At 29.2% G+C, this 13,629-nt stretch overlaps 2 protein-coding genes across 2 annotated transcripts; both read right to left on the bottom strand.

Annotated features, from left to right (window-relative positions):
- Positions 1-8,907: 8,907 nt before the first annotated feature.
- Positions 8,908-11,020, bottom strand: LOC124919532 (probable metal-nicotianamine transporter YSL7). Its single transcript, XM_047459792.1, has 5 exons — positions 10,863-11,020; positions 10,665-10,762; positions 10,429-10,563; positions 10,160-10,349; positions 8,908-10,065 (listed from the first exon to the last, which is right to left on the bottom strand). Exons 1-5 carry the CDS (start codon positions 10,998-11,000, stop codon positions 8,908-8,910), a joined length of 1,719 nt encoding a protein of 572 aa, XP_047315748.1. The 5' UTR covers positions 11,001-11,020.
- Positions 11,021-11,729: 709 nt separating this feature from the next.
- Positions 11,730-12,170, bottom strand: LOC124919523 (probable metal-nicotianamine transporter YSL8). The gene has a single exon (XM_047459781.1). The coding sequence runs from the start codon at positions 12,168-12,170 to the stop codon at positions 11,730-11,732; it is 441 nt and encodes a 146-aa protein (XP_047315737.1).
- Between the last annotated feature and the right edge of the window lie 1,459 nt (positions 12,171-13,629).

The following is a 13,629-nucleotide window of genomic DNA, read 5'->3' as shown; positions in this document are numbered from 1 at the left end:
TCACTCGAGATCTCACCAGAAAGGATATTTTGAATCATCAAAATCGGGATGACAATTGGAATAAGATAAGTATTTTCTTTGAATTACCTTATTGAAAAGATTTATTGCTGAGACATAATTTAGACGTGATGCATATTTAAAAAAATATATGTAATAGTGTTCTTGGAACCATCATGGATCTAAAAGGAAAGACCAAAGATAATTTAAAAGCACTTCAAGATTTGGAGCTCATGAATATATGTCGTCATTCATGCAACAGTTCATGTGAAGGGTGTTCTTCAATATCCAGTCGGTCCCTTATACATTGTTTAATGAAAAAAAATTGAAGTTGTGTCAATTTTTAAAAGACATAAGAATGCCAGAAGGGTTTTGCTCAAACATTAGAGGATGTATAAATGTCAAAGATTTAAAGATTTCCAGATTAAAAAGTCACGATTGCCATATTTTACTAAAGTATCTTATTCTGCTTGCGACACGTGGTTTACTTAAGGATGAGGTGTATGAAGCTATTGTGGGCCTTTCAAAATTCTTTCAGAAGTTGTGTTTAAAATCACTATTGAAAGCCGACTTAAAACAACTTCAGAATGATATTATTGTAACACTATGCAAATAGAAAAAATATTTTTGCCTGGATTTTTTGGCATTATGATATATTTTCCTATTCATTTAACAATGAAGGTTTTGATTGGAGGGCTGGTTCAATATAGATAGATGTATCCAATAGAATAATATATGAGAACTTTGTAAAGATATGTTTGAAATAAATATCATCATGAATCATCAATTAGTGATAGTTATCTAGTAAATGAAAATATCAGCTTGTGTACAACGTATTTTCAAGATTCCTCGGTGCACATGTCACCCAACCACCAAGTTCTCTTGCCATATTTTCATCTGTTGAGGAATTATCATCAGGGAGAACATACATTTATGAATCAGATGAACGAGAATTGGCTCATTCATATGTGTTAAAAAATTGTGAAAAAGCGGAGCCATTTTATAGGTATGAATGTTCTCAATTTATTTTATATGTATGAATGTCATTAAAAAATTGATTATGTGTTCAATTTTAATATGTAGCGAGTATATCTAAGAATGCTCAAGTGGTCGATGCGATGAAGAATATAACACATGGTTCAAAAATAGAGTTCAACAACTTTCTAACAAAAGCGAAAGAAGTTTTGAGCTACAAATGTTAGAAATCGGTCCCACACAATATGCGTCAACTTTTATTTGGTGTAAAGTAAATGAATATAAATTCACCACTAGAAGACATGAACTTGGATTGAAGACTCAAAATAGTTGGAATACACGTGATTGGTTGTCATGGAATGAAAACACGAAATTATTATGGTGTGCTTACAAATATAACTGAAATGCAATACCTTAGTGGTAATGAATTATTGTATTTAAGTGCAATTGGTATGATGTGCATTCCGAAGGTACATGACTTCAAACTAATAAATACGAATTTGTTAGCCTAAATCGTCAACGGAAGTCTCAATATCAAAATGAGCTATTTATATTGCAACCCAATCAAAACAAATATTTTATGCCAAAGACATTGGTTATAAATCGGGTTGAGATATTGTAACAAAGATAAATCATAAACAGTCAAATGTATGATATTACTATTATTCACTTTTCTTCATTATTCTTCGTTATTGTTTAGATATTGATGTTAAATATTTCTTTCAGGTATAAATGACACCTCCAAAGAGTTTTCAATCACACCTCAATTCCCTTATAAAGAAAAAATGAATTAGGGTGAGTCTTCGTTGCATACTCGAGTGGAGGATATCCCAGATGAGCAAAATCTTGTAGAGCCCACACGACCATCCACTAATGAACAATCATCCACTGATGATGATGTGCAAAATCTAGATGAACCCACACAATTGACGGGTGAATGCACAAATACAGAATCTTCAAGCTCCTAGAGAAGGCGAGGTAAAAACAAAAACTTTGAATTGACCAAATTGACTAATGGAGAAAAGGTACAGGTCACATTTATCCCAATTGAAAAAAAGTTGTGCGAAAAAAATAGGGGCACGTGGAGTCGACATTTGGGGGCCATTGTTCGAGAGAATAATATTATTCCACATTGCACGGTCCATTGGCGCCACCTCCCCCACCACCTTAGATACTCTATGACAATTTGTTATCGTAAGTTAATCATTTTTAATACATTTTTGTTTGAAATTAATCATTTTTTCTATAAAACCTTTTATTCAGGATAAATTTGATTCATATAATATTAAGAGTTATCGAGACGACGCCTTGAGACATAGGAAGACGAGGTTAGAGGATTTGAGGTACTACATAAATCTCACTAGGATAAGGAAGCACGAAGGAAATGTGGAAGTAATCAGGGAGGATAAGCCTGATGAAATGACCCAACAAGATTGGGAGTGACTTCTTGAAAACTATTACTTTTGCCGATAAATTTCAAGTTCTTTTTTCATATTTTATACTTAATATAACATTTTGAATTTAACATTATATATTAATTGCAGAAACGAAGTACTACCAACATAGAAAATAATAAAAAAAATCAAAATATGCACATTGTTCTGGTAGCAAATCTTTTACACAGCTCCAATGATAAATGGTAAGACTTATTTTTTAACTTTGTTTTCAAATGAATTAAAATTTAACTTACATTCTTAGGAAGTTCAAGAAGGATCAGTACCAACTTATGAAGATTTCTTTTTGACGACTAAGACCAAAAATGATAAAATTGTTGATCTGCACATATTGTAGAAAGTGGTAAGTATATAAAATATGTTACTTTACATTTTATCTATTATTGGTATTAACATATTTTGTTGTAGGATGAATTAAGACATTTGCGAGTTAAACGTCCCGACATTTCTGATGTCGATTTGGTTGAAAGAGTTTTTGGTCCTCAAGACAAGGGAAAGATTATAGGAATGTGATCAGTTTTAGCTTCCCATGTTAGAGGGTCTGCAATGTCCAAAAAAGAACTACGTCGAGAGATTGTGACAATGCAAAGAAAATTCGATGATATGGAAAAAAGAGTTAAGACTCAAATGGAAGAGAAAATGAAAGAAATGTTGATGGTGGAGAAGGCTCAAATGAAAGCTAAAATGGAAGAGAGGTTGAGAATGGAGAGTCGAGATGATGCGTTTTATGTCACAGTTTATACCCGACGGTGCATTGATTGATCTTATATTATTTGCCCAATTTACTAATATTGGCGGTCAAACATCGGGTCAAGGGTCATCAATGACAATTCCACCCGTGCAGACCCAACAACAAGATAACGATGCTTCTGGGGAAGACACGAATTAAGTAAGAACTTTTGTTATAATTTTGGTTAGATTTGAAATGTTGGTGTAATATACTACATTGATTTAAATGTCGGTGCTTGTGTTAAGAATTTCTTTTTTTATGATCTTGGTAATATTTTGGTTGTGTGTTTGTTTAATAACATTGGTTATGATGATTTTGGTTCAATTAAGTATTTGGTGTTTATGGTTTAATTATGGTTGTAGTTAAATTTTCTGTTTTATATGTATTGTAATAATATTTTTAATTTTTTTATATTAACAAGTAGCGATTGGTTAGTGGACCAATCGCAGTTTCCTAATGGGTCTATTGCGATTGGTTATCAAACTAATCGCAGTTTCCTAATGAGTCTATAGCGATTGGTACATTAGAAAACTGCAATTGATTTGATAACCAATCGCAATAGACCCATTAGGAAACTGCGATTGGTCTAATAACCAATCGTTAAATGATTTTGGTAGTTGCGATTGAAATAATAATCAATCGCTATAAGACTATAGTGATTGGTCATCTACCAATTGTCGTTGCCAATTAAGGCAACAATGAAGAGACCTCTAGCTACCGATTGAAGGCGATTGGTTTATGACCAATCGCTATATGCCTATAACGATTGGTTTGGAGTTAATACTAATCGCTATAAGATTTTGTTTTTACTTAGTGATAACTAAGTTCTGCCTAACACAATAGTGCAAAAAATGTACTCTAACTTCATAAATAAAATTATTAATTAGAAAAAGGAGAAAGATCAAGAGAAAATTTTGGAAGACTTAAACATATAAGATATTAAGGAATTGAGCTCTCACAGTAGAAAATGGAAAAGTAGAAGAAGAAAGGAAGTGATGTATATAATTAAAAAAAATAGAATTAATATTTAAATTATTTTAGAAAGAATTCAAATCAACCATGTTACTATACATAATTTCATTATAATTTAAATTATAAATCTAATTCTTATATTTAAGTCACTTAACAAACATTTTAACCCATTTTCGTACTCACCAAATGTCAAATAATTTTTGTTAGAAATAAATTATAAAATCTTTAACATAATGCAATTATTATGACATATTGAATGGTGTTGGATATGCTGTTCCACCATACGTTTCAAGGCTTGTCTCATTCTTCAAAATTCTCTCCATTAATGATTTTTTTTCATATATAATTTTGCAGGATTTTAAAAAATGAGACAGACATTGGAACATATGGTGGGACAACATATCCAAACTTGTTGGAGGCCTAATCTAAAACACACATGGAGTCGGTTGGAGAACTCGTTACATGTTTGAAGAATTTTTGTATTTATTAATTTTGTTTTATTTTGTTTATTTTTACATTATTTATTTTATTTTTTTATTTTTTTCTCATATATATATATATATATTAAACAAGTTTATCTCATCTATCAAATATATATGTTATAAAATAACATAATAGAGATATATTTATATATATATTTTTTAAAATGTTGAGATAAAGTTGGTGTGACTTGAACAAATTGAACAAAATAGAGATATAATTTTGAAAGTGACCTTAACTAGTGGGAGTGGCATATGTGGACCAATTGTTTCAGAGGCTATAATTAATATTAATTGATTAGAATGTTAGTATGTGGACCGATTTCTGCCCGTTCTTTCTAAGGTTTAAAAAATAAATGAAAAGTCATATATACGAATTAAAGCAAAATCTAAACTCCAAACTTGTGGGCGATTCTCTTTATCCTCAAACTCGATAAAATCTTTGTAGTGGAGATGGATGATTTCCTTATCTTTTATCATCATTTTGTCATTGATTTTTATAAAACAAAAATAATAGGATTTAGAGTGGTTAGTATAGATTATATATCCTCTATACAATATGTTATCTAAGTTATCTTTAATATTTGATATCATTTTTTTTTTATAGGCAACAATAATTATCTTCATGGTTACAATCAGGACATTAGGATTGAGGTGTGTTTAAGTCTAACTCTAAAAAATATATATATATTTTAGTACTAAAAATGTGAAATAATTCATAATTATATAATTATTTTTAATTTAAAAAATAAGTAAAAACTTGGCCTTGTTTAATAAATTGACTTATCACCTAATTAAATATATTAAAAATTTATTTAAAATAAATATGTTTAATAACACATATTTATAATTATGAATAAAAACATGTTAAAATAATAAACTTATTTTATATCTTATTATTGATTTTTGCGTATCTGAAATAGTCAGTGTATGAAATGCTGCGGTGAGAGAAAAAATGGCTTTGGATCAAGGCCTGATGAGCTCCATTAAAGCATCTTCATCCTTGTACCCATACATAGGTACAAATATGTGCCACATCAGCAGGCACATCACAAATAAATTATACCTCTCAATTTATACCTCTATTCCCTAACCATCTCAAATACAATTGTGGTCCCACCATCCACATCATCTAATTCATACAATATTTTTTAATTCAATAATTCAAGTAATCTTGTTTTATTTTTAATTATATTAATTTGTTTAAATTAAAAAAAACACATGTTAACTTTTTAGAAAAAAAAGTTATATTTATTTTTAAATGTTTATTTTTTTAAATATTTAAATGTTTATTTTTTAAAATTTTTAAATGTTTTTTTTTGTTTTGCATAAAAAGTGGGTGGGGACCACTTTTTTTGGCATTTTCTCATTTGTACTCGGTAGCAAATCTTTGCTACTCATCTTTCTCTCTCCAAATTTGTACCCATCTCTCCATTAGTGTACCCAGGTACAAATTCTGTCCACATCAGATTTGTACCTACCGATGGGGATGCTCTTAGAGCCTATTCAGTGCATGACCTGTGCCCGCATCGGACAGCGTGGAAAAAGACAGGCCATTGTTTTTTTTTTTTTTTGCATTGTAGGTAAAAGCAAAAGAGGGCAGTACTCTCTATGCTGGTCATGCCCAACTCTTTAATTATATATTTAATTATAAAAATATTATAATATATTTTAAGTTATAATTACATTAACATGTTTTAAGGGTGAAATTCTCACATTTTCCTATAATATATATAATATAAGAATATTACTTGTATATTTAATTAATAAATATATATTTTAAATAAATTAATATATTTTTTTATTAATTATATTAACACGTTTTAAGTTTTAAGGGTTTAAATTCTCAAAATTTACTATAATATAGGAATATTAGTTATAATAGTATAAATTAGTTATTTATTTAAAATAGTATAAATAAAATTCACATTTAAATTATTTAGATAAGAGGCGGGCGTAATATTTTGACCAAGTACAACATGTGCCTGTTTTCTTTTCTGCTGAGGTGGAATATTGATTTGACAAAATAAAAGGGTTGCATGCTCTTAGTCTCATGTCTGCCAAGAGTGGGCCATCAATTATTTTAAATATTAAGTTATAATTATTTTTGAAAATTGATCAAATAAATTTATGATTGAAATAAATGAATTATTTTTAAGAATATGATCAGTTTTTTTTTTAACAAAATTTATTATTAAAAATTTTAAATGTTTAAAAATAACTAAAAAACATGACATGAAAAAGCAAACGGTACTCAAAAAGTTATTTAGCTTTTAAATTCTCGAGAAAAATTATTAACTGTTTGACTATACTAGTTTTCTTAAATAAATATAAAAAAACGTCAAAATAAGAATATTATGAATGATAAGTTCGACGATTTCTCCTCAACAAGATGGTCTATCAAAATGTTTTTTTATAGCAAATTTGTAGATCATATATAACTGTATGTTATAAAATTGTTTTGTGGCACAATTTTTTTGAATAAAATATTTTTTTTATTAAATATTTAATCGTGATAATCACAATTTAGTGATTAAAATTAGGAGGTGTTGAATTACAATAAGGAAAACAATCTATCAGGAGAGATCCTTATCATGTATTAATTAATCATTAGTCTTTATTCTAGTTTTTTTTTCGAAAATTTATAATTCATTTACAATTCTATTGGATGATAAAAAAAATTATATAAATAAATTAAGTGTATGAAAAATAACATAGTGAATATATACTTGTGGTAAACAATTTATAAAAAAAAAATTATTGTTGACACTTGATCTTATTAATCCATTAAATAGTTTTCTCATGTATTATGTATATGTGTGCATAATTTACATGTATATATTTTAACTTTCTAGACTTGCCACCAAATTTTGTATTATTTTTTATTTATTTTAGTTCATCGTTACTTAGACATGAGACTAGTCTTGAACTATCGAACACAACAACATTATATAACAATTTTTGAATATGATGTTAAATTAGAATAGATATAAGTGTGTTCAGAGACTATGATAAAATAAAAAATGTTGATTAAATATAACACAATAGTGCAAAAAATGCAATTGACTACACGAGACCATTTTCTCTAAGAGCTTAATGAAACCAACAAGTCTAACAAAAACTAGGAATTCCTAGCTGTTTGAAGATTATGAATTAGAAAAAAGAAAAAGAGGGAAACATTTAAAACACTTCTTGAGGGAATTGAAGCTCTCCTATTAAAAAAAATGGAAAAGGGGATGAAGAAAAAAGTGATATATAATTATATATATAGTTAAAAAAATTAGTAAATTATTTTAGAAAGAATTCAAATTAATCATAATACTATTCATAATTTTATTATAATATATTTAAGTCACTTAACAAACATTTTGACCCTCCCTCCAATTTCAATATCATCCTCACCAAATGCAATAATTTTGGTTAGAAATAAATTGTAAAATCTTTAAAAGAATGCAATTATCATGACCTCTTGGAGGGCCATCTAAAACACAAATTGTTCGGTCGTGCGTTTTTAAAAATACTAAGAGAGTGAAAAATTGAATAATAAGTGATGATTTTGAGAAAGTAATAATTATTTTTGGTAAAAAGACTTGAAAGGTATTTATATTTATAAATAAAATAAAAAATAATAATTTAAAATAGAGGGTATTTTTGTATTTTTGTTAATGATATGAGTAATTTGATTGGTGAGAAGTGATTATTGAAAAATGAATTTTGTGTGAGTTTTTTAAATAACTCAAAGAGAACCAGGGTCATAAAGTCTGTTGCAGAACTTATCTTTAAAATAATTTTTTTAACTATATATTATTATATAATATATTAAACATATATGTTTTTTATATTATTATTAGATATAATATAAATATTTTTTTATTAAAAAATTATACTTATGAAAATAATGATAATTTCTATAATTTAATTAAATCATAAATAATATATTATTAATTTTGTTTAATATTTATTTAATTACAATCAATTAATAATAACATGCATGTAAATTAAATAAATATAATTCATATTATAATTAATTTTTATATAATAATTACAATATAAAAGAGTTATTATACAATATATTATTTGCAGATATAAAAAATTTAAAAGACTAATAATGATTAAATCATTAAATATTAATAATAAAAAAATCAAACTAATTTTTTATTTTTAATTAATTAAAAGTTATACATGATTATAATTAATATATATCCAACACAAACTTACAAATATATATATATTTCACATGAGAATTATATATTAAACATACTATATATACATACAGCTGTAATTAAACACACATATAAATTTAGCTTGGAAGTGGTGAGGCCGTGGGGGATGATAAGAATCGGTCGAAACTATATTTTGTTTTTCTATCGAGGAAGTTCATGCAGATGGGAGGCTTGACGCCGGTAACAGAGAGAAGAGAACTCGGAATAGTCCAAAGTCCATCCCCACAAATCAAACCAGAAGCCACAGCAGGTCCTAATTCATCTGCCTTGGCCCTGTTAAGCTTCTTCCATATAAGCATAACCAGGCTCCCCACGCACATGTCTATTCCAAAGTAGGTTCCAAGGTAGAAAGGTACCGCCATCACCATTGGAAGCGGAATGTACTTGCCTAACCCCCCCGACCCCAACCAATCTCTCAACACATTCACACCCACAGCTCCCGCGAAGAAAACGAAACAAAGAGTAAGGCAATGTTTTGGCAAAGATGAGAACCCTTTCACTCCCAAGATCGATATGCTCCTGTAGATTGTTGCGTACGGAGCTGGGTATTCAGAATTCGGGATCCCGAGATCATCGATCGCATTGTCAAAGAGCAAGAAGACGCAAGGGGATATAACACAACCCATAGCGGTTCCGATAACTTGGCTCACAAACATGGACCTAGGCGAGGTTAGAGTCATATAACCTGTTTTAAAGTCCTGCATCAGATCAGAAGCAGTCGATACGATATTCATCATCACTCCGCACGCAGCCAGCCCAGCCAGGACTCCTCCTCCTCCTCCTCCGTGGGATGCTCCGGCCCATGCGCCTATCAAAAATATGGCAAGTTTTCCGTAGGTGGAAGTTAGGGTCCAGTCGGTGAGCCCGGAACCGTAGGCGTTACAGAAGGCTAGGACAGGGGAAACGACGTAAATAACCGCAATGTAGTACCACCTCAGCTGTGGGAAGATGTGGGGTAGCACCGCAGAGGAGATAACTGCAATTCCACAATAGAAAATAACGGCAAAAGAAGATGGGATATCGTCCTTGAGAAAGAGTTGGGTCCGCTCTTGTTCATAGTAATATTTGGCCCTTTGAAAGGTTTGGCCTGCAGTTAGACTGGGGATATTTTCAACACCGCGGGTTCTTCTTCTACGGAGGAAGAAATCGCGATAGAGACCAGATGAAATGTGGGCGAGTACCTTTAAAAAATTATACAGGCCATCGCCTAGTATTATGGCTATGGCTATAAACACCTGCATTAATGCGCGCGCGCACGCATGGAATATTGAAGTAAGGAATCGAAGCCAGGGAATCAAAGAAGATAGAGAGTTTGAACTAACTACTTACTCTGTAACCTTGGAGGCCATGAAGGCTGGACTGCTCAAATGTGGCAGAATACCAATCACCTTTCTTGTCTTCTATCAGAGGCCATATTATGCCCCAGGAGAGGATACCCCCAAGAAGCAAGGATACATTAACTATATGTGGGCAAATCATTCCAACACCCACATACGTACTTGAGAAGTCGAAGTAAAACCTGTTAAAAATAAGGGATTAATTAATTGGAGTGATTACTTACATGATGTAATTAATTAATTAATTAATTAATTACTCACTTGTTTTGATAGGCCTTGAGACCAAATGTAGGGAAAGATGAAAAGCCACAATCATTTCCTCCAGTGAAGAACCACTGGAAGAAGCTCCACAAGAAACTTAAGGACAAGAACTTGCCAAGAGCTTTCACTTGCTTCCTGTAGTATATGCAATATATATATATTTGGATCATCAGATAAGAAATGACTAATAATTAATGAGGATTGATGAAGATGCATGGGTCAGTTGCAGTTCTCACTTTGCTAGCTTAGTTCCCCGAGGAGTGTGGATGCTGTTAATGAGATGAGCAGTCGCAGTGCCACTTGGATATACAAGCTTCAAGTCAATTATCATTATCTACAAATATTCAATTTATAATTAATCACATGCTAATTATGCTAATGCTAATGCTAATTAGTAATTACATAATGTAAATACTAGATAGATAGATAGATACCTTTCGAAGGGGCAAGACACAAAAAAGTCCAACAAAGCTGACAATAAAAAGAAATCCAATCATCCATCCCAACTTAGGGTTCTTGATATTGTTTGAATAAGCAGTCTCATTATTATTCTTTGCAACAGCTTCACTCATACCAAATAGATAAGTCCCAAAGCCTCCTGTTTCCTCAAATCGACCCATATTCAACTCATGTTATATATTATAATATATATTATGCACAATGTAAATCTACAGTCTCTATTTAACAACCAAATTGCTACTTTTAGAGACTATTCTCACTCATATATATATAATACAAGTTCTTAATATGGTAATGTTAATTTTTTTTTAAATAAAAAATTCAACTTACAATCTCTTTTACATTCCCAATCAACTACGAACCATAATAAAAAAATAAATAAAAAATCTCAACGAAGACCATTTGAATTAGAAAGCATTTTGAGATTTAAATAACAAATAAGGCTTAGACAAAGTCAATGATTAGGACTTTTTGATGTTTGAGTTTTTAGAAACATTATATCAATAATCTAATTAATAATTTTATTCATTTAAATACCAAAATTATCCTCTAGAACCATCATTTTCTCAACTAAATCATATTCTCTAAACTCAAAGGTAATTAATTTTTAAATTTTAAAAATCTTTTTTTTTTTTTTATTTTGATCAAACAAGAATTTTTGGAAAAAAAAAACAAAAAAATCCTTTCCTCAACTAAGTCCTGATCTTGGGATTCTTTAAGAGTTATTTTTTTTTTATTTATAAAAAATAATAATGTTTGATGAAATAATGAGTTATTAATAAAGATGAATTATTAAAATTAATAAAAGAAATACAAATATTTTGATATTTATTTCTAAGACTTTAAATAAAGATGTAAATACCGCTAAAGGCGATTCCGGAGGTAGCGACAACACAGGTCTGGATAACAGTATTCTCCTGGCGAGTAAAGGGCTGTTGGAGTAGTCCAGCTTTCTGTAAAAGCTTTGTCCAAGTCTTAACAAAGAAGAACCCTAGCAATCCCGCCGGCACGGTCATCGTCGGAATAATGCCAGTCGTCAAACTCAGCTTCATTACAATGAAGGTGAAAAGTACACCGAGAAGAAAAGCGACAACGAAAGCTCTCACAGTAAGATGTTGCTTCCATGTTGAAACTAATTCATTTACCGATTCCACTGAATCCTCTGCCGGTGCCGCCGCGGCGTTCAATTCCTCCGCTCCTCCGCTTCTTCGATTCTCTTCGTCGCCGCCGGCGTTATAATAATAAGGCTGTTGATCATTACTTAATCCACTGGATCTCTCCATCTATAGCAGCAGTTACCGATTTGAGGATCGATCGATCGATCGATCTGAATTTAAATCGCAATGCGGAGCAGAAATATGAGAGATTTGAATTGTTTTGAATTAAGGTTCATGTATATATATAAGTTTTCAAATTATAAATCTAATTATTTATGCGTTTGTTTGACCTTAATCTAAGGTTCAAATTATTTTTAATCTTTAAATTAATATATATATATATTAAATTATTTTAATAAATGACATGAACGTAATGTTCACGTCTAAATATGCAAACAAGAGTTTGGAGTTATAGTTTCGTATAGAGCAAAAACTTGTTGAAACTTTTTCTTTGCTAAAATGATAATTAAGTTATTAATTTGATATTGACTACTAAGTAATTACATCATTTTGAATATTGTGGGATGTTTTATGTGAAAATCTTTTGATCTTTATAATATTCGTTCTGAAAATTCAAACTTAAAACTATATTAATTAATAGGTTAACTAACATATTAAGTTAACCTATTATTTTTACTTATTTACCTTCATATTAAGATTCAAAACATAAGTGATTATTTAACATTAATTATTAAAAACACATAAATTAATGTTATGAATGTAAAATAATTTGTTGTCTGATTTCTCAAACATAATTTAAGTCTTAATTTTTTATTTATAAAAAATTAATACAAAAATTTAAAAGTATAATATTAATTATGAATGTAAAATAATGTGTTATATAATTTAATTTATAAAACAAAGTTGAATGTTAACTTATTCTGGTATGAATACGGCACAATTAATTTCTAATTTTGAATAAAAAACATTACTAGTGGTCGAGTATGAAGACCAAATGCTTAATTACTCATATTAATTAGGATGTAATATGTGGACCAACTTGCCGTTCTTCACAAGGCTAAGTATAAAAAGTCATGCATGCATTAAATGTAGGTGTGGTTGATTTAAATAGTTTAAATAACTCACGTTAAAAAAAAAAAAAAATCATTTTACTTATTTTTCTTATTACTTAATTTATTAATTAAAATATTAAAATACTATATATTTTTAATTATTATTTTTTATTTTATTATTATATATTAATACAATCATTTTATAAAAAAAAAATAAAAAAATATTTATATCCTTAAAATCATTCCCCAATCCTAACATTTTCATATAATCCAGGTTATAACTAGAACTCAAATCCATAGTAGACTTTGATCAACACCTTACATTTGCACCTTATATCTAATTTTATAAATCAAATTATTTAACAGATTTTAAAATAATTTGAAATAACTAATTAAACAAAATCGGTACAAATTAATATAATATAATTTAAACAATCTTTTATTTAAAAAATGACATAAAAATTAAGTTGGTGTTTTTGCAAAATTTATTCCTAAATCGCAATGATTTGTTCGTTTGTTTGAATATAAATTATATTCCGTTTTAATAGATTTTCTTAAGAAATCTAATCGAC

This window comes from Impatiens glandulifera, chromosome 1 (genome assembly GCF_907164915.1).
Source record: "Impatiens glandulifera chromosome 1, dImpGla2.1, whole genome shotgun sequence".
Lineage (NCBI taxonomy): Eukaryota > Viridiplantae > Streptophyta > Magnoliopsida > Ericales > Balsaminaceae > Impatiens > Impatiens glandulifera.
The sequence above is the reverse complement of the archived record's forward strand: the minus strand, read 5'-3'. Positions and strand labels throughout refer to the sequence as shown.

What these genes read in the sequence shown, in the direction of transcription:
- LOC124919532 (XM_047459792.1), bottom strand. Translation starts at nt 11,000, where the DNA reads ATGAGTGAAGCTGTTGCAAAGAATAATAATGAGACTGCTTATTCAAAC. An exon ending in CTCAAGGCCTATCAAAACAA is followed by an intron (nt 10,350 to 10,428) that starts GTGAGTAATTAA and finishes TATTTTTAACAG; the next exon opens with GTTTTACTTCGACTTCTCAA. An exon ending in ATGGCCTCCAAGGTTACAGA is followed by an intron (nt 10,066 to 10,159) that starts GTAAGTAGTTAG and finishes GCATTAATGCAG; the next exon opens with GTGTTTATAGCCATAGCCAT.
- LOC124919523 (XM_047459781.1), bottom strand. Translation starts at nt 12,170, where the DNA reads ATGGAGAGATCCAGTGGATTAAGTAATGATCAACAGCCTTATTATTAT.